This window comes from Rousettus aegyptiacus, unplaced genomic scaffold (genome assembly GCF_014176215.1).
Source record: "Rousettus aegyptiacus isolate mRouAeg1 unplaced genomic scaffold, mRouAeg1.p scaffold_m13_p_2, whole genome shotgun sequence".
Lineage (NCBI taxonomy): Eukaryota > Metazoa > Chordata > Mammalia > Chiroptera > Pteropodidae > Rousettus > Rousettus aegyptiacus.
Window position 1 is genome coordinate 120,100,552 of NW_023416295.1, and position 22,171 is coordinate 120,122,722.

Here is a 22,171-nt window from a genome sequence, read left to right on the forward strand (position 1 = left end):
ACACACACACACACACAGCCAAAGAAAGTACTCCTTCTGGCAGGAGTCACATCTGGTTCACATTCTTGGGGAAGGTGAAAGGAAGAATGGAGAGGAGACTGAGCAGAATATATGTTCAAGGCCAACTTGTAGGAAGCTAATAATACAGAGCAAAGCTTGGTAATGATGAAGACTTTTAAGAAGTTAGTCCTTTATCTCAAGAAAGAGAAGAAGCCAACTAACTGAAAGAGGTTAAGCACGGAAGTAGCAGCAACAATTTTGCAGTTTAGCAAGGTCATTCAGCTGCAATATTCTTCGTTCAATGTTTCCCATGTACTGTTGTTCATGGAGTAGCTATGATGTCTCCTAAACAAGGAATGCTCATAGAGAGAATTCCATACACTGACCGGGCACTTTTCAAAGCCAGATCAAACTGTATCTTCTTTCTGATGCTTTTCCTGTGCCCTTCCTCTTACTCCAGTCAACAAATGTTTTCTTCTCCCCCTTATTTTTAACCTTCCTTACTCACACATGTTTATCTCCAGCCCCGATTTCTCCAAGTTAGTCTTACATTTCTGATTCTACTACAGATCTCCATGTAAATGTTCTACCAGTACCTCAAATGCAATAGATCTAAAGCAACACTGATTTTTTTTACCACCACCCATAAGCCTGCTCTGATTTCACATTCTCTCTCAATCACCGAGGCTTAACATCTTACCATCCTCTTTTATTCATTCCTCTCTTTCCCCATATCCAATCAATTGTTTATTTCTGTTGAATCTATCTCAGCAGCATTTCTCCAATCCTGTGGCCACTACCCTAGTTTAGGTCTGTATTCTCTAAGAAAAACTGTTATAATCCTTCTTTATCAGTCCAATGGTTTTTTTCCCAATTCAATTCATCCTCTGAATTATTAGATAATATATCCTATAATTCCACGCTGATTATGACATTTCAAGGACCTCAAAAAACCACCTCAGAACTTACTAATCCAGCTCAAATTTCCTAGCCTAACATTAAAGGTCTTCCATGTCTAGGTCAAACCTAATCTTCCTTCTATAAACTTTCTAATCATACCATTTCTTTTCATATATGCTTCAATTTGTCTTCTACACCTGCCCTCTCTACAAGATCTGGTAAATACTGGAAACTCAACAAAAGTTTATTTTCTTCCACATGAGGTTGTTATACTCTCCTTCTCCATGCAGAAAACTTACAGAAAAACATGCTATCATTCTATGTATTTGATCCTCACACAGGAAATTAGGATATTCATATATATGAAACTTTCTTTTGAATAAACTTATTGGTAACCACACAGAAGAATACGAATGGGAAAGCCTGTAAAATCTAGAAAATAGACAAGCACCAAGAAAGAAGAGTAGAGTGACTGAGCTCCAATGTCAAAAAAAAAAAAAAAGAAGGCAGCAACAAGCAGGATGCCATAAAAGCTTCAGAACATTTGAAAAAGCCGGAATCATTTTACCTGAGACACTGGATGCTGAAACTTATCAGAATTCTTCTAGATGGTTCACTGGTCTAATAGATCTTATAGTCTAGTGAAGAAGATGAATACCTATGGACTTTATAATGCAAGATGGTAAAATCGTGTTCTAATCAAGATACAAAATGTCTCAGAAGCACAAGATGAAAAATTCTAAGAGATGAAGAAAGCTTCACAATATACTACACGACAGAGGCTTTAAGGACTTCAACAGAGAAAGATATTCCAGGCGGCAGAAACAGTCTAAAGAAAATGAAGAGGCAGAAAATGTGAGAGAAACAGGAAAATAAAAGAACTCTTGGTCCCTAAACTATTGCTATTTAGAATGTCTCTATCACATATAGTTTTAATGAATTTACCCTTAAGAGCTATTTGAGCTTAGCATTTTAATTCAATGAGTTCTTGAAAATATGCAGATGATTATCTGCAGGATGGATCCGTTGTTACTAAACAGGATTTTCACAACTCAGATCTTCAACTTCTGTTTTAATTCCTAAACGTGGCGCTGCACTTGTTTTATTCCCCACTGGCCTTCTCATCAGCATTTCTATAGCAGTCCCGGGATCACACTGAAGGTATCACACTCTTTTACACACGCAATGCAGTCAAGAGAGAAAAAACATATTTTAAGAATAACCCCATAACAAAAAAATCTTAATAATGTAAAATCAAACCATGTAACTATATACTACAAAGAACTCTAGAATTAGAAGAGACCTTAGGGAAAATCTAGATCAACCATTTGACCTAGATCAACTATGCCTTTCAGATTCTTTCAGGAGTTTAGGATCAAGGTTAAATGACTTAGTTTCTCTCTGTGCTTGGGTCTGAAGGACATGTAAATACTCAGGAGTTGCCGAGAAGCCACATTCAACCATGAAACAGGAAAGCAGAAAAGATGGTCAGCAAACAGAGAACGTGAAGCAAAGAAAGGCCAAGACTAAAGACTGGGCAAGTTTCAGGCTTTCCATTCCCTGGTCCCTAATAAGGTCTGTCTGCATTTGGCTCCCATCAAATTCCTTTCTTTCTTTTTCCTAAAACTAGTTCAAGTTCATTTCTGTTACTTGGAGCAGAAGCTTAAATGAGGCAATAATCAAAACCCTCCATAAAGTCATTAGTGATCTACTTTTTCTATATTTTCTCTTTATTTGTATTTCCTTTAAAGCCATAAATATAACTTGGTATGCTATGGAAACAAACATGTGAACAGAAGTCCAAGATTGTGCTGAGCATTTTAAAAGGAAAACCTATCATGCCCAGGAAGGAGAAAACACAGGAATATTCAAGGTAAAGCCTTGAGGCATCTGTACAGCAATCAGAGATGCTAACTAACAATTGACAAATTAAATAGCTGTCTGATTACCCTCTATCCAACGCCAATTTAATTCTGAATAAACCAGATAAGTAAGTCCAATTCAGTCTCCTCTGAGGTTTGATCAAAAGGTGAAAACCCAACAAAGGGCATTTTGTGTGAAATGCCCCCAAATAACTAGCCACAGTCCTCCTAACCACAGAAAGGTTTGGATGCTTTCCAGTAGCATCCCTAACCTGGACCCAAATTCCAAAACTGAACACAAAACCATCTTAGGGGCTGTGCTGAACTGTACCCAAAGAGCAATTAGGCATTTACCCTAGGATATAACCAGCACTTTCTGGTATTAGGAGAGGGGACAAAATTAACAGAAGCTTAATATAATTAAGCTCCGTCCAGGTGTGCACATCTGTGTGTGTGTGACAGGTATTAAGATGTTCCTGAGGTGGATACAGGCTCCCCAAAGCTGGATCCAATCCCATCAGATCTGACTACAAGTAGACCAGTTTAACATGAATAGCAAGTCGGAGTGGACAATCAGAAGTTTGAACCAATGTAGTGGGTGGCTCTACAGGGTTATATACACAAACACTGTATTGTAGGATCCTGGAGTTAGAAGGGACTTGAAGACTGTGCCCAACCAACATCATCATTTAGCAGAGAAGGAAGCTAAACATGTGAACCAAATTCATCAATCAAATCCCTAACTATAATAAGTATCACAGGTGAGATAAAATCAAACGGTCTGTGACCAGATTATGATAAAACCAAAAAGTATTATTCAATGGTTGAAAATTTATTTTGACTTAAAAAGTATAAATATATTTTAAAATCTATTAAGAACTACTGTTGGGATATCTTTTATATATTGTTACTTAATGTTAGAAAAAGAGTAAAGATTTGTTACCTAATAGGGTAACATTTTGATTAAGATATTAGAATAAGTACCTTTAAAAACAAAAAAAACCTGTTTTTTTGGGTGTTGATTCAAACCTAAATGATGTTGCATGCTTACAACCTTGGCAGACAGGCAATTTAGGCACTGTGACAAAATTCTAAGTGGCAGAGTTACTTATTTTGATACAAAAACATTCCAGACATTCACATAAGGCCCTAATAAAAGTCACCAGAAATTACACTTACATAAGTCAGCTGGGACCAAAATTAAAAGAATAAATGTTTAAATGGTCCGAATATAAACTTGAGATTCAAAATTGCTGGCAAGGGGCCACTGTATGGTGGATTTTGGTCTTCAAGGGCTGCTTTACCACAAGTATTAGGTAAGCCAACACATCACTGAGGAATAAAACAACATACATATATTTCTTGTACAATCCACTATTTATGATGCAGCACAGTACTTTCTAGAAGATTGCTGATAAAATGTAAAGTCAGAACCCGTTTTTCCGAATAAGTGCTATTAAAGTTACTCCTAAAATATGAATCTATAAAAGTAGGTCTTTTTGCAAAACAATATTAATCAGTAACAAATAAGGAACTGAAATCATTATTTGAATTGTTTATAAACTGCAGATTTAAGAATGTTAAATAATTTTAAATCTCATTATTCTGAGTCGACAATTTATGTTACATGAATCCTTAAGATTTTTTATAGAAAACTATTTTAAAATCAATTTTGCCAACAATGCTACAAATGGAAATATGAAGATAGACCGGAGAGTGCTGAATATAATCTATACTTAATAGAGTCATTTTTCAACTAATATCTAAGTCCTAGTGTTAGCCACACCTTATTTTAACAGCTTAGTGTATTGGTGGCAAAAACAGAAGCAAACTAAAATTTCCTAAGAAATTTCAGCTCGGAGGAATGATAATTTCTGTTCTTCCATGCCAGATGAAATTAAGAACTGAGAAGTTCTGATGAGTAGATACTCATGACAAATATAAAAGTTTATGTAATTTCACACTTACCTTAAACTCTACTTTTGTGCTTTCAAATAATTAATTTGTATAATAATGTTATGTAAAAAAATTCCTCACTGATCTTTCCCACGTAATTTAAAGAAAACTATCTTTAAAAAAAAAAAAATCATTCTGTTAAGGCTTAACAATTACCAATTTAGAAGCTTATAGTCCTAAACCAAATAATGGAACGGCACCTTTCGTTTACATAGTTTAACTTAAAAGAGTCCAGCATAAAACTTAAAAAAACTTGGATGCTTTTTCCAGTTCAAAACAAAAGTAGCACCTGGCCAACTAAGCGTTTTGTCCGGTTTTGGCCTATTAAACCCCAGCCTGGCCCCCGGGAGCCGCGGTGACCGCGCCTGTCCGTGCGCCCCTCCACGGCGCCCGCGCGCCCGCCCGCGGGTCCCGCGCTGCCCCCCGGCGCCGCCCGGACCCCACGGCCTCCCGGCGGGGCAGCGCCGGCCCGGCTCGCGCCTTCCCCCGCGCCGGGCCCGTTATCTGAGCGTCCGCCTCGGCCAGACCGACCTGCGCGGAGCAGTGGGCTGCAGGGGCCCCGCCGCGGGCCCCGCGCCCTCCCTCCCCGGGGCCCCGCGCCCGCTCTGCCTCCCTGCCCGGGGGCCCGCGCCCGGCGACAGCTTCCTGCGGGCTCAGGTTCGCTCCGGGGACGGGATAAGGTGTCAGCGAGGCGGCCAGACGCCCCCCGTCGGCGGGGGCGAAGCCAGCCCTGACCTCCTTCCAGGCGCCCCTCCTCGCCCGCGCGGGGCGCTGCGGCGCCGCGCCCCTCCTCGCCTCGGGAAGGGGGCGTCCCCGCACGGGGCTGAACGCGGGGCCGCCGGCGCTCGGAAGGGGTCTGGGGTCGCGGTCCCACCTCCACTTGGCACGGCCGGGGAGGGAGGGGTGCGGCGTGGCGGGGAGGCAGCCCACACTCACCCGACTGCGCGGCTCCTCGCGTCCCAGCCGCGGCCAGGCAGAGGCAGAGGCAGAGCGAGACGGGGCGCGGGAGGGTCCGCCGCGGGCTCATGGAAGGGCCAGGGAGCCGCCGCCGCCGCCGCCGCTGTCCGAACCTCCCTTCCTCCCTCCCCGGCTCCGGGCGACGGACGGGGCGGCGGGAGGCATGACGGGAAATTCCTGGGCACGGGCAGCCGACTCCAAATATGAGCATAGGAGACGAGCGAGGGAGGACCGCAGAGCGCGCCCGCCGCGGACGGGGCCCGCTGCCCGACCTCGGCGCCGCCAGCTCCCTCCTCCTCCGAATCCTCCGAATCCTCCGAATCCTCCGAATGCTCCGAATCCTCCTCCTCCACAGCCGCCCGAGGCCGCCGGGCGCGACCCAGAGATGGAAGCCCTCTGCCACGGGCGTGCCTTCCCAGTACTGGTTAAAGCCCAAGAGCAGAGCAGAGCATCCCACCTACGGGTCCCACCTGCGACCCCTGAGGGCTAGGAAAAAGAGAAGCCACCGCTAGGTGACCGGACCGCGCGCGAGCCAAGGACTGGAGGGGTAGGGGAAGACTGAGTTTAAGGGTTTGAGGAGACTATTGCTCTGCCCCTGATGAGTTGCGAGCTTTGGTAGTGAGGGGATAAAAAGATCTGTCAAATACTAAAAAGTGTGGAAGGGTGAAGCTGGAACGGTACTGCCAGTTATACACACACACACTCAGGTGAGCCATCCTATGCACAATAAACAGACATTATAATACAGAAACAACCTTCCTGCATTCCAGGTGAGTGGACCCTCTACACCAGGATGTGTGTGTGTGTGTGTGTGTGTGTGTGTGTGTGTGTGTGAGTTCTTAGCCAAAATTACAAAGGGGCTCTTTTCAAACATTTCGAATACCATATATGGAGTTGAGGCAGGCTGAATGACAAGTTTTGCACACTACCTAAATGTTGATGTTTAGACCTGTCGTTCTTTCCACCATCAACCTCTCCTCAAACCCCTCACACTAGTTTAGTATTTATTGTAGCTTATCCAAAGGGCAATGTCAAATTTATCCAAAAGGTGTTACCTCTGACGATCAAAATGTCATCATAATTACAGTCCCAGATGTGTAATTACAGACCGAAGCCAGTAGTTCCCTGACTTTTCTTTGGCACTGATAACTCCTTCAAGAATCAAGTCCAAATGACCCTTAGCTTTTCAAGACAACATAATTTTGTCTTAATTACTATAATTTATTTTTTTCTCACTAGTGGGACAGGCCCTGGGGACATAGGATGTTATATAATTACTTATGAACATTTTAAGATGCTATAGAAATGATTTATTGATGTGAAATACTTAAAGGGTAAATGTCAAATAGATTTAGACTGTGGATTATTCTAACATGAACTAAAGTATGGTAATTTGTACATCGCACTATTTGTTTGAAAATGCTATATATATTTAAAAATCAGAAACTTTATTTCAAAACAAATTCAATTCTGGCAAAGTACTAAGGTCCATATGCCAAAAACCAGTCCACTTGCAAGTGGCTCCCCTTAAATCATCTGGTACTGAGAAACACCACATCCCACAACATCCCTGGCAAGTGGACAGATTTCACCCTTAATGTACTAGCAGTGATAAAGGGACTAAGAGCAGATGACCTAACTGAATTAACGGTAAACATACTCTAATACAGTAAATAAGGGATTTAAAAGACACATAGCATTATTATTCAATTTGGGTACTAAAAGCTGGGTAATTAGAGGGGAATACTCAGAAAACTTGAGTATTACCCCACTTTCCTCTTTTCTTGTATATTTAATCATGTATTATATAAGCATCTGTTTTTCTTACTTTCCCCACAATGCCTAGCATAGTTCTTTGCCCATAGTCTAAATATTTATTTAAAAACAAAGTAAAATGAGCCCAGTCATTTGTAGATTGGCATATAGGAGCTCTCTAACTATAGAGAAAGGCTTGTTTCAAAGGTTGTTATAATTATGACTACATTTAAAATATTTTAGTTGACCTTGAGTACAAAAATGTAAAATGATAAAGAATACAATATCATTACAACCTAATACATGTTAATATAAGTGAAGACTTAATTGTATTAACTCTGCTGACTTGACAGCAACACCAGCAGCTATTCTAAAGGCTTGATGAAGTATGTTAAAGAGGGGGTGCATACAAAGTGCCAGGCACTGTACTAGATGTCTTACATGTGGTATTTCATGTAACACTTACAAATATCTCTGAGCTTATTTTTTATCCCTATTTTACAGCTAAGGAGACTGAGACATAGATAAGTAAATTATGCTACCAGGAAGGAGTGTAGTAGTGCTGGAATTCAAACCTCATTCCAAAGTCCATATGTACTCTTTTTACCATTCTAATCTGTCCCATTTTCTCCACATTAAAAAAAAAAAAAAAAAAAAGTGGCATTCAAAAACTGTATCCGTTGGGCTCTTGTGGTTTTAAGTAACTGGTGTGCACTCAGGTTACCTCAAGTAAAGAATACATGTGGAAATAAGACCAGAGACTTAACCGGCTTGTCAAGTCATCTTTTGTGGGCCTGGGAGGTGGGAGCCTGTGCCTTTGATAGGTAACAGGAAAAATCCTACCCTCTAACCACATTCCTATGAGTCTTATAATTTAATCACTGATATATAAATCATATATTTCACAATGTTTAATGTCTTTTTTATTATAATCTTAATCACAATCATGTTAACATATTACCTTACACATTGTTTTTAAGACAAAGGACCCAGAGGAGTTAACTACTTCCTTGGCTGCATATATATATATATTTATATATATACCATCCCTCCCCTAACGCAGTGGTGTGCCAGTAAATATTTAACAACCACATCTGGAGGAAGGAGACCTGAATTGAAACAAAAACCAATTTATATGGTGTCAGTACTCCCACCAACCTGAGTCTCTGAAGGCAGAGTTGGGAAGAGATGCACACAACCAGCTCTCGGGCTTGTAAGAGCCTGCCCAAACACACTGCTGCCCTACTCCACATGAAATGTTTCAGAACACAGCAATAATTCAGCTTGCACAACCACAGCTCCTTCCACTTCTGTTTGCACTACCTACCAGTTGACTCCTCTCTCTGTAGTTCCAGCAGGAAGAATCTGATTATATCAAATGCCCTGGAGGGGAGAATCTGATTCTATCACCACTGTTTTTTGAAAAGTTCTTGTATGAGACTCTCATAAGCCACTGAGCAGCCTATAGATTGGCTACCTTCTAGCCCGGTGTCCTCACCTACTTCTTCAACTGTGTGTGTCTAGGATGGTAGACTCAACATGTTAGACAACATGGTCACCTATGCTAAAAAACAGACTGTGTTTCTACCTTTTTAGGGCGTCGCAGTTGGGGCAGCTTCTTTCAAAGGGAATCTGTAAGCATGACGGGCATTTAAGCTGTAATCTCTCCAACATACTATTCTCAGCTCTTTAACAACATCTCCTTAGCCACTACACTAAGCTTTGGGACAGCCCCCATTCCAGACTTCCCCAGAAACATCCTGAGTGGATGCCAACAAATGCAAAAGCCCCCAGTCAGGGTGAGAAACCCTAAGTTAGTACTTAAAGTCAATGAATATTTATCAAGTGCCATTGTTCTAAACCAATAATGATACATTGGAGAGAAAGGAAATTACCTCTTAGGAGCATGTAACAGACTCTGCACAAGAAAGTTTTTCAAACTACACTCAATCCAAACTCCTCAAATTCTGCTTTCCTATCCTGAGAAGTAGAATGTTGTCACTCACCCCTAGTGAGAACACTGTTCTGTCCTGATGGAAGCATTTCCCATGCCTCAATGTGCTGGGGTGGGAATAGAGTTGAAGAGAACTAATCTCTCAGCAACCTGAGGGACACGAAGTCAATGTTGACTGGCTAAGTGAGACACCTGACATTTTCTTTCAGATTCTGAAAAAGGATTTGTGCTCCCATGACACCCTTCCAGCCCGCAGTCACCAAACGCAGCCAGATAACGAGGATTCTTCCAGTCCATCAGTTAGGACCCCCTAGACAATGAGGGAAGACTGAATTAAAGTGAGCATTTTCTTTCTTTTCATGGTAAAATTGTTTGCCTGCATCTCAAATAGCATGTTTTTATTTTATACAGTTGAAGCCATTCCTTTTGTTGATTAATTCTGGAGAGATTGTAAGTATGTATTCCCATGATTAATGTGCTGCTTGATTCTACCAGCTTTGGCTGTGGATATGCTACAAGTAATAAATATTTAACAAGATTTTCAATATTGTACAGAATTAAATAATCCTCTCTAGACTATTCAGATTTCTTGGCTTTTGGCAAGATTGTATCATGTCAAGTGGTATATGTAAATCAACTGCAAACATGCACTGAATAAGGAAGAGGAGGAGCAGGGGCAAGAATGAACTTTTTATGTGGTACAGAAAGGTTCTGATGGGTGACTTCTTGATTCTACTCTTTCACTCAGTCTCTGACCCTAAGTGCTTCCTATATTGACAGCATCTTACCCTATGGTGTGTGTGTCCGACGTTTAAAGGTATGTATTTTCCAAACAACTGTCCCTAACTGCAAACCTAACAGCTGTTGTTTATCCAAAGTGACCACAGTCTGAACCAGTGGTAGAGGAAACCGTGGCTGTCTTGGGCTTCCTGGAAAATGAATGGTATGTTGCTCTTCAAAATGGTGCCTCTTTACAGGATTTTCATAATTGCACCTCTGCCTTATTTTCACCCTGGTTGCTGCTCTTCCAGCCTAATCTCAAAGTAAGATACAGTTCCTCTTGGTGGTCAGGGACTTGGGCTTTGGCATCATACAGAACTAAATTCAAGCATAGCCTCCACCGTTAAAGCCTGTGGGACAATGGGCAACTTGCTTAACTAATCTAAGCTTTAATATTCTTCTCTGTAAAATGGAAAAATAAAGATATCTACCACTCATGAGGCTTAGCAGAAAATGGTAAATCCTTAATAAATATCAATACAGTACTAATATTATTAACTTTTATCATTGCTTACCAACTTTCAATCACCACAAAGTCACTCTTTGCCTTTAAGCCTTATCTGATGTGATTTCCTTTGTTTGAAATGACTCATAGTTTCTCTTCACAGTTCAGAATCCTACATGTATATACAGAATCGCCTCTTATGAAAGTCTGTTCAGATTTAGCGATCATTTCACACTTATTTTCTTCAAATTTACTTTGTATATTTATACCCAAGGTTACTTATAGTAACTATGTTTTCAAATATGTATTTAAGCTTTAACTTCCTCAAAGTAATCATATTAGGAGGTTGCAGAATATATGAATGATTATTCAAACCATTTGTGAAGACCACTTTTAAAATTGCTATCAAAAAGTATAATATGACTTAAAAAATATCTTCAACACAGGAAAATCATCTTTATGTTCATTTACCAATTCAACAAATATTTACTGAATACTTACTATGTGCTGGACAGAAATAAATAAACCAGCAAAATATTTAGTATGTTAAAGTGATAACTGATAAAAGAAATAAGGCAGAGAAGGTTACTAAAAGTGCTGGGGAAATAACATTAAAAACATGAAAGAAAGAAGAAAGCCATGCTGGTATTTGGGAGAGGACTAGCATGAGAAAAGGCCACGCCCAAGGCAGAAGTAGGCCTGCCCTGCAGGAGGACGTCCAGGGGGCGTCCAGGGGGAAAAGATGAAGAGGGGCCATGGGAGGAGTATTAGAAGATGTGGCCCAAGAGACAATCGCGTAGGGTCTTGTGGGTTATTGTAAGGACTTTGGCTCTTATTGTGAGTGAGATGGGAAGCCAGAAAACGGTTGAGCAGAAGAGCGACATGATTTGACTTACATTTTAACAGAATAACTTCGGCTGTTTGGATAATGAGCACAAAGACAGAGGAGGAGACCTGGTAGACGGTCCTTGAAGAAATCCAGGTGAGAGGTAATGGTGATTTGGAGTAGGGAGAAGCAGTGAAGGTGGTGGAAAGTGATCAAATTGTAAGAAGGGGCCCCCAAGATTTGCTGACAGATCAAATGTAAGGTATGAAAGGAAGAAAAGTTAAGAATGTCTCCATGCTTTTTCTTCTTCTTCTTTTTTCCCATTGCTTGAGCATCACACAAATGCCGTTTCCTGAGATAGGGAGGACTTAGAAGTAGGCGATGGGATAATAATATTAACAGCTCAGTTTTGGACACATTAAGTTTGAAATGACTTTCAGACACACGAGATAACGTTCGTCTTGACCATTAAATATGAAAGTCGCATATATGGGGGATGTCTGGGCTGCGGAAAGCATAGAGATATTTATGTCATGAGAAGTCCATGGGTTGATTTAAAAAAAAAAAAAAAAAGAGCCAGCAAGGGCCATTGAGAAGGTGAGGCTACAGAGGCAGGAGGAAAGTCAGGCAAGTACGGAGCTTAGGAGGCAAATGGAGATTTTGTTTTGTTTTGTTTGAGAATATATTTGATTGGTGGAAAAAGACAAAAAAATATTTAGATCCGAAACAGAATAGTTGCAATATCTAAATTAAGCTATATCCTTTTTACGCTTTTAAGGAGTAAACATAAAATATTGAAAATAATTTTATTTTATGACTTGTAAATTGACCCTGAAACTTACCCTTAAAAGATAGTCTCGACTTATCTGAGGAATAGCAAGCAGCACTAGAATGCAGCTATATTCTACCATTGTGACCACATTGAAAAGCCATCCCTATAGGTCAAATGGCCAAATACACAATGTTTATGGTGTGTAAAAGACAGCTGAGTGACAGGGTCCACTAGACAGATAGGAATAAGAATATCCTCTTCAGAGATGGAGAGGAAACTTTGTGAGGCTCAAATTGATACAAAGCAGCTTTAAAACAATTGTTGGAAGTGTTATGCTTTTTTAGAGCTGGCTGTCATAAAAGTGGAGAGAGAAATAAATTTCAAGCCGGCAGATTTCTATTCAAACTCCAGCTATGCCATGTAACAGTTGTGTATGATTTCGCAATTCACATCTCTGGGACTTAGTTACTTTATCTTTGAAATGAAAGCAATAATGCCTGCCTTGCCTCTTCTAGTAGAAGTCAAATGATATAATGAGCGGGCTTTCAAACTACTGACATCTAAAGCGAAAGTCATGATTGAGGCAAGCCGCGTTTTTCTAAATTCACTCATTTTTGTTTCTTTTTATAAGCCACAGTTCTTTACACATCTCGAAGATACCGCCTTGAGATTCTGATTTTTTTAAGAAAGTTCCTCCGAGGAAAATTTATATATACACATATACACAAAAATTTGGTATGAGATTGCACACTGACTGAAAATCACTTTGGAAACCAATAGGAGCCAACGTAATTTCTTGTGTGGAAGAGAAACAATGAAAACAGCATTTTTAAAAAGTCTAGTACGTAGCAGGCTATGGTGTAGATCAGAAAAGGAGAATAGTGCCAGCAAGACCACCCAGGAAGATTCAGATACCCAGGATGGAGGTAATCAGAGCTCCTAGTCTAAGATGGTAGCAGTGAGACTAAAGATGAACAAGACGAGATGGGAGAAGTAGAGTTGCCAGACAAAATGCAGGATGCCCAGATACCCGAATTCTAGATAAACACCATATAATTTCTTAGTATATCCTAAACATTGCATGGGGATTACTTACACTAAAACATTATTCATGGTTTATCTAAAGTATCAATTTAACTAGATATCTTCTATCTTTATTTGCTAAACCTGGCAACCCTAGGAAAACTGGTGAACTTATTCCTACCCTCATCCCAATATTTCTCTGAGGCAGATTCTGAAACAAACAAACAAAGAAACAAACAAAAATGTGTGCAATGTGACTACTGTGAAATGGAGAGAAAGTCCTTAAGAACCAGTCCAGCTCTTTTGTGGATACTGATGAGATCAATAAAGATGTCAAATACTTCTTTAGAGACCTATTTACTTGCCAGTCAGGGCATGAATTTTATTAATATCAGGGCTATATTCTATTCTCAGCATCGGAGTTTTGTACTATCCAATACAATCTACAAGGATGTACTTAATATATGGGTTAATCAGCAAAGGAAACACCAGCTCACAGTTGCCCGAGAGAGAAACTTGAATAAGAAACATGAATTGGAGGACCCTCGGTTCGTCCATCATCCCCAACTATACACATGCACATGTGTGCATGTGCATGTGTGAGAGACAGGGCAGGGAAGTTTTTTCCCTACGCAGCCCAAGCCTGTGGCCTTCCTTGATTGGACAGTGTATGGTATGGGTGGGAAGGAAGAAAGGCTCGGACGATGAGGTCCCCTTCAGTGGAGGAGTAGGAGTGGTTGAAAGAGTCAAAGAAGGAAATCCATTTGAGGTGGTAACACAAACCTGAAGGAAGAATAGGCAGGAGCATTTGGGAAGGCGACTTTCTCAGTCTAAAAGCTTAAGACCTTTAAGGCCTTATCACCGGGAAGGTGACTTTCTCAGTCTAAAGCCTTTAAGGCCTTATCACCCCTTGTGTGATGAAAGTGAAAATCTGAAACAGAACTGCAGAACTTTAACCTTTACCTCTCCTGCTCTGTAATTCTATTCTGCAGTTACGTCATCCAGCCCTGCTGTCTCATTTTAGTGGAGGCTGAAAAGTCCGGACAGAAAGGAGAAACCACTCCTCTTGTAGATAAAGGGGCAGACTAGGATTCACAGCTGATGTTCAACAGTACCCAAGAACAGCCTACAGTGAAGCCAGAAGCCACAGAAGGCCCTCAGCCCACGCCCCTTGTGGAGGAGAAAGTAAGGTCAGGCTTCCTGACTGGCCTGTGGCTTATTGAAGCCTTCCCCTGGGTGAGACTGACAATTGCAGATTTTTGAGTAGTACAGATATAGAACAAGACTTGGCAGGACTTGGACAATGACTGAATTCTCAACAGTAATAGTAATTTTGCAAAAGAAGCTAGATTCTTCTTTTGTGACTCCTCACAGTGTCAGGAGTGCTTAATAAATGCTGTCTGCCGACTCTTCAAACTGGAGTGTGGGGCTGAAGGGGAAAGAGATGGCTAAGGAAGAATTTATAAATGTTCGACTCTCAGAGAGAAAGCAAATAGACCAAATAAGACTATCAGTTGCTTATCGTTCCCCAGTGGTATTAAATAAAATAAAAACCAAAAACTTAGCTCCTTCTACAAATCATTGTATTCTGCTCCTAGTGGTAACAGACAGTAACAACTAGAACTACAAGCAAAATTTGCTCACATTGATGAAAATATGTAACTGTATCACAACTAAAGTTCTGAAACTCAGATACTCAGTGGAAAGAAACCCTAAAGTGACATTTACTATATATAGAAGCAAAAGCAAAGCATTAAAACAGTATAAACATCTTCCAAGTGAATCAACTTCATGTTACTACATGTCAATAAGGAAAAATACACTGGAAAATCTATGCATTAAGTAAACGAGGATGGTAAAACGTGAATGAAAAAGCGCTGTACTGTTTCCAACTTTGCCTCTAAAATTCCTTTGGTCTGACAACAGAACATGTTATTTCCTGTTCTTACACTCTGTGGAAAGTAGCACACCCATTTCAATCTTTGTCATTTTTTTCTTGTATCAACATTCATGAGAGGAATTATTTTGGTGCTGCCCTAATAATTTCTTCCTAGGTTGAGCCATCTTGCAAAGGGTCTCAAAATTAGGTATCAGAATTACCTGGAGAGCTTATTACTATCCTGGGATCTTTCCTAGATACAATGATTCAGCAGGTCTGGTGAAGGATTAAGGAATCTGCTTTTCTAACAAGTATCTCAGATGATTCAAAGATAGGTAGTCCACAGATCCTTCTTTCAGAAACGCCAGTTTAGAGTAGCCACAGTAATTTTCATGACTACTTCCCAATAGAGGGGGATAAGTTTTGACCTCTCTTTTCTATAATGCCCATAGCAGAGGGGAGAGGATTATAGGAAAACACATGAGAGTATATGACACAGCTTTCATGACCTTTACAAAATATGCTTACTCATAATCCAAATAATCAGTCAACTCAAATAAGTAAAATTTTCAGTTTTACCCTATAAGGGAGGTTCATTATAAAATGAAGCACTCCAACATTCTGAGTTACCTCTTGAGTCATCAATGATTAAATTAAGCTCCTCACAATTTTAGAGCTGTGAATATTTTATTGCATCCTTTGAAATGGTTATTTTTGAATCAGGTCATAACTCTTAGGTTACTAGAATATTAAGTTTGTTAAGGCATATCTTCAAAAATTACCCTAAACAGGAATTTTCTGTTCTGATCTAATGCTAGATATGAGATACCTTATGATAATACATATTCTTTCTGAACTTAATTAAAATAACATACTCTAAACATTTCAATTACATGGAACAATATTTATTCCATCAATCTCCATATATGATAAGGTTCTATTTTATAACTAAGTAGTATTTTGAGTATATTCAGCTATTCTTGGGGAAAAGCGAGAAAAGCAATTTTGATTTTTCCATGTTATTAAATCAAAGTGGAAAATGAAAAAGGTAATTTTTTTATATAAGTAGGCTGTTTTATTTAGATATGATACTGTAATTTTTGAAAATGTGGTTTTATTTAAATGTGATATATTAAAAAGTGACTTCAAAGTGAAGCATGTATATAATTCATAACAGTGAATAACAGAATGAGTGACCAGTCAACAAGGTTTGTGGTGGCTAGTTCTTTGAATGTGAGAACAGGATTCAGTAACCCACATGACTACTCACAGAAACAATCTCTCTTGCTCACCGTCTGCTTCTCGACTCATCTCTATGTCCTGTTATCTTCCAGGGATGTGCACCATACAACAAAGCCTCATTGTTACCTGCAATGTATTACATGAAATTTATTTCTAAGACTCCTACAGTTAAAAGATAATACCAGCTTATATGTTTGGAGTCACAATAAGGAACATTTTAATAACACAGGACTGATTATAGTCTATCATTTTCAAGATTTAATGTCTTCCATTGGTAAAACCCAGCTGGTTCACCCCATCAGGCTGACACCTCTCTGACCGGCACTGCCCTAGTCCCAGTGATGATATAACACTGTCATAGCTGGGCTCTGAACCTCAGTGTTACTCACGTTGAGAAACAGAAATTTACATTTAAATGTTCTGCTTTTTGAAACAGAAGCACTGAGGAAAGAGAATTTGGGGATGCAAATGTTGGGGAAAAACTAACAATAATAAAATAAATACTTTAGGAGAAATGAAAGACTAACAAGGTATAGTGCTCCAAAGTCAAATAAAAAGGGAGAATACATTAGTTTCAAAAGAACAAAAATAGTTAATAGTGAAGAACAAAAACAACCAGTTTTAGAAATAAAGATGTCAACTCTCTGGGTATTCAAAACTGAACCTAATAGAGAATTCGCTATTTATATGTTTACTTTAGATCTTTGGTAAGTATCTTTTATCAAATTTAGAAAGTTACCTTCTACTTCTGGTTTGCTTAGAATTACTTTTTAATAAAAGGATCTATGGGTATTGAATCTTATCAGATGGTTTTATGATATCTGCGTAAAATAATCATATTTGTTTTGTTAATGTGGCATTAATCCTGAATTTCCGAATAAATCCAATTTGGTCACAATGTGTACTTCTTATATGTTGCAGGATTCGGGTTGCTGTCCATTTTGGTTTGCTTAGGAGTTTTCCATCTTTGTTCAGTGAGATTAGCCTGTAAAATTTTTTTCTGTTTGGTTTCTTCATCAAGGTTATATTAATCAAGAGGATACCTCTTTTTCTATTTCCTGAAATAGGGAATGTCATTTTAAAAAGGAAGCACTGAAGAGACTATAGATTCTCAAATGTCCCTCTCATGTGTGAGCCTTAAGAGTGAATACAATGAAGAACAGCAAAGGGATATAAAAAATAAAATCACATTATCAAGTGGTTGGTTTCACAGACTCTGATTTAGAAATGGTAACGGCATGTTATATAATAGGCATTTTACATTATTTCATTTAGCTCTCTCGACTGCACAATTACCATTGTCTTAAAAATGAGGAAACTGAGTCTTAGACTATTTGAGCATGGTTCTCACTCCACAATCTGCGCTCTTAACCACTCTATTCCTCCTCTTCCTGCCCTGCCCCCATGCAGGGAAGACCTTTAAGACACTTGCTAACAGTAACAACACACAGGTTTGCAGGCAAAATGAACATAGCTCTTTCCCAAAGTGCTGAAATTATAAAAAGTCTAAAATGTCTGAGCTTCATTATCAAAGGTTAGAATAATTCAAAATATACTAGCAGAGGAAATCAAATTAAGAAAATGGAATAAAGACAACTATGGGAATCCTAATTAAGGTAAACATTTAAATACATGTAATAAATATTCATGGAGAAATTTTGTAAAAAATATGTAATCCAACAGATTGGGCTACACTCCTAAATTAGGGAGTAGTTCTCTAATCATATATATACTATACTCCTTTTACTCTCAACACACAATTTTCCACTTTGAACAACTCCGTCATAGAAACTCATTTTAGAATCAATGGTGTCTTTAAAAATTAGTTACAAGAGAAAATAATTGCTGTCTACCTGCATTAAACTTTTTTTTTTTTTTTTTGCCAGGGGATTTATGTTTGCTTCTGTCTAGGTGAAGTACAAACTGTGAACACTTTATAATTAACTCTCTCTTCGCTTTTTTTGGACCTTGCTGGTGGTAGAAATTGAAACCACAATCTGAGTAAGGACCAGCTGGTTTGTTTGCTGTCCCCTTCCAGGAACAACTCGTTCTCATTTGCCCTGACTCTAAAGTTATTCTAGCTTTACGCCAGGTCTTGTATCAGAGTCCACATATTGTGTGTTATCTTTGTTGTTTTCTTTCATAGTGGCAGAAAAAATGGTGACTCCTTCAACTAACAATCTTAGATGAAATATATTTGAAATAATGTATATGCAATTTAAGCATCACAGACAATATTTTCACTTTACATATTCTTCAAAGACATTATCTTAACTACCATGCATGATTGCATCACATGATAATCCATAATCATTTCTGATTTTTATAAATTTCAATTGCCTCTAATTTTTATATAAAGTTGTAATGCACATCATTTTCCTATATCTTCATGTCATCTGATTTCTTCAGAATTCCTAAAAATTAAAACATAAGGTTAAAAAGTATGACAATCAAAATTTTTATGTATTGCCAAGCTGACCTATAGAAATGCTCAATTTACACGACTACCAGCGTTTATTATGTAAGAGGTCCTTTTTCCCGAAACTTAAGTAAAATCTGTCAAATTTCATATGTAAAAAAATTTCTCAATTGTCAATTAATTTGCATTTATTTTTGTGGCTGAATGTTTCATGTATCTGTTGCCTGTTTGCAGCTCTTCATTGTGGAATGTCATTTGACTATTTTTTATTGGGATGTTAGTCTTTTTAAGTTAGAATACTTTTTATTTGTAGAGTAGTTTTGCATATCATATATCTGCTAATCTTTCCATTTCATTGTTTTAATGTTCTTAGAATTTTCAGATGTACTGATCATGTTTAATATACCAAATATATAGCATTTTTCTTTATGATTTGTTTCTGTGGTTAATCCTGTATCGAATGTTTTCCTCTGATTTTTCTTTTGGTTATTTTATGACTTTTTCAACATTTTATTCCCCCTGGAATTTATCTGAGCATGTGTAGAGAACTATTAATGAGTAAAAATTGCAGAAGGCTGATACTAATGTTGATATCATATTGATGATATAATGTCTAATTTGAAAATAGAACTGGAGTGAATTCAAAGAGAAAAAAAGCCTAAGTCGCCCCCTTATCCATTCTCCACTATAATCTACTATTCTCTTCCCTATTCCCAATAACTCTATGTTCATATAATGATATTATTCATGTTCTCATTTTTTCCAGATAATTGCTTAGAATAGCTCCCTGATCTTTTTTCACTTCATGGCACTGAAAGAAAAGGATAATTATTGCACAATGCACTGGTTAAACAGAGGTGGCTACTTAACAGCCTGCCAGAGGTAACTAGGCCGGGTTCCACCACTGCGAGTCCAGTTGCCATTCTAAAGGCTAATATCTTGGCACATCTATAATACATTTGTGGCACACCAGTTGGGAAGTTCTGTTCCAGAATAGCTCTGCTACTTATGCTCCTCTGATACGATCCATTCTCCGCTGATATGTTACCAGGGTTCTATATGTCAGATGCTGGTAATTATGTTGAGAAACCCAACTGTAATTATCAAATAGAAAGAGAGCCGTGTAACAAAATAAGCATCAGGAAATCATCTTCCTGGCCCTTTTGTCCTGGAGCTTGCAATGGTAAAGAGGGAGGCTGAACTTCAAGAGGAAAACTGAATGTTGTATGTGTTACTGGGACATATGACATCCTTGTTAAAGAGCCTCTCTCAGTCAAGTATGAGGAAAGAGAGTGACTCCCACAGTGTGGAAGTATCTGGTCATTAAAATCCAAGTTACTACCAGCCAAAAGGTCTGTGCCTCTTCTAAGGAGATACAGCTATCGGAGCCATATGCTATGGCACTAGCTACATTAAGGCTTTAACTTTCACCCTTAATTTTTAAAAACTTTTATTGAATGAACCACTTTCCCCACTAATTTTTAAAGCCACCTTTGTCATGTGCTGAATTCTTATATATCAGAATGTCCTCAATAATTAAAGTATATTCTTCTCTGCTGCACAGTACCATCTCTGTTAATATCTGTGCTTGCTAGTCTTGCAGATTCTCATTCAAAATCACACAGCAAGTGCAATGAAAATCTGCCAAAAGTGAACTACAAATCTTGCAAAATATGTGGGATTTTATAAAGTTGGTAAAGACGATGGAAGACTATTCAAATCAAAAGTATAGCCGTAGGATGTGTCAGTCAATCCAGTTAGCAATTCAAGAGGAGTTGCCAAAGACAGAAAGAACAGTGACACAAGAAGTGTGTAAAGGAATGATCTGACTAGAGACTTATCAAAAATGGGTAAAATTGATTATAGAGTAGAAATCAAACAAGTGAAAATCATTTTGAATAACTCTGTCCAGAAAAAAATGTCAAAAAATTATTCCTAAGAGTTAAGTATGTTAACTTTATTACATTAAAATGTTCATTTTTTTAATTTTAGCAAAAAAATTCAAATTAAAGTTCTAATGAAACTATTTATTAAAAAACAATATGCCCTGATTTAAATGTAGTTAATTTAAGTGACCTTCTGAGATCAGTTATGCTCAGATAAGTTACCCATTCAAAGGCATTTATTGTCTGCCTATATAGTTGTGTAACAGTGTTAACACATTTAATTTGCTTTAGTATCAGATAGGGCCAGTCTCTCCTTATTAACCATGTTTTAATTTTAAAAATTTGCTTCCTTTCTTGTCCTTCCGGATGATATCCTAGAAATTCATTTAAAATCCCTAGAAATTAATTTAAATCTATTGAAAATTTTACTGCAAATGCATTAAACCTCTACTAATTTAGGAAGAATTAGATAACCTTTTGCTGTATTCAGTCTATTGAGGAAAAATGATATACCTCCCCATTTATTGGTTTTCCTTGAGTTCTTTTAGGAAAGTCTCCTCATACAGTCTTATTTCTTGTTTTCTTCACGTGATATTAGTATAACTATCTGTTAAATTACCATCTAAAACAGAATACCCCTATGAACACTCAATCACAAGAGTGGGATTGCTTTTCTCTAACGAGCATGAATGCTTTTCAAAGATGAGGGCAATAGGAATAGTGTAATAGCATTTATTTCTAGCAATATGATGGAACAAGGTATCCTGAATAAGTCTCCCATCATAAAATATCTTTTATACTGGATTAAACATGAAAAACAAATTTTAAGTGAATTACTAATCTAGCAATAAAAGAAAATCCTTAGGACAAAAGCAAAACAAAGCAGAAAACTGAAGATATAATCAAGTGTGGGAACCAGTGGTGACCCAAAGATCATCTGCTGATGCCTGGTGACCTAGAGTTTTTAACAGCAGACTATATATTCTCTTCAAATTCACATGGAACATTCTTCAGGATAGACCATATGCTAGGCCATAAAATAAGGTTCAAAAAGTTTAAGAGGATTGAAATCAAAGTATGTTATCCAACCACATGGAATAAAATTAGAAATTAATAACAAAGAAATATGGGAAATTCACAAATATATGGAAATAAAACAACAAATTTCTAAGTAACTGATGTGTTGGAAAAGAAAAGGAAATCAGAATACTTTGAGATGAGTAAAAATGAAGACATGACATACTTAATGGTGAAAGACTGAATGTTTTCCATCGAAGATCAGGAATGTGACAAGGATGTCCTCTCTTGCAATGTCTATCCAACATTATACTGGAGGTTCTAGCCAGGGCAATTGGAGGTGGGGGGGGGGGGATGGCATCTCGGAATAAGTAAAATTATCTCTATAGGTAGATGACATGATCTTATATATTGGCATTGAGTTCCTACAGTAAAAAACTGGACATCAACCATTTAGTATCCAATAATTTGAGTACTTCCCATTTCATCTTATTCTTT

The 22,171-nt window shown here is 38.3% G+C and overlaps 2 protein-coding genes across 4 annotated transcripts in view; both read right to left on the minus strand.

The window, feature by feature from the left end:
- The window catches only part of MSRB3 (methionine sulfoxide reductase B3), a 143,585-nt gene extending 137,684 nt beyond the window's left edge, over window positions 1-5,901 (minus strand). Inside the window, exon 1 of one of the 2 annotated variants that reach the window (XM_016139917.2) lies at window positions 5,655-5,901. In XM_016139917.2, the coding sequence (XP_015995403.2) occupies window positions 5,655-5,886 (232 nt within the window). In that variant the 5' untranslated portion in view covers window positions 5,887-5,901. The remainder of the gene's footprint in view (window positions 1-5,654) is intronic. The other variant, XM_016139918.2, reaches the window with a different exon arrangement.
- A 94-nt stretch (window positions 5,902-5,995) lies between these two features.
- Window positions 5,996-22,171, minus strand: part of LEMD3 (LEM domain containing 3) — a 76,995-nt gene continuing 60,819 nt past the window's right edge. The window contains exons 13-14 of one of the 2 annotated variants that reach the window (XM_016139913.2): window positions 16,402-16,477; window positions 5,996-9,694 (exon numbers count right to left, since the gene is read on the minus strand). In XM_016139913.2, coding sequence (XP_015995399.1) covers window positions 9,685-9,694; window positions 16,402-16,477 — 86 coding nt within the window. In that variant the 3' untranslated portion in view covers window positions 5,996-9,684. Of the gene's footprint in view, window positions 9,695-16,379; window positions 16,478-22,171 lie in introns of both variants that reach the window. The other variant, XM_036237401.1, reaches the window with a different exon arrangement.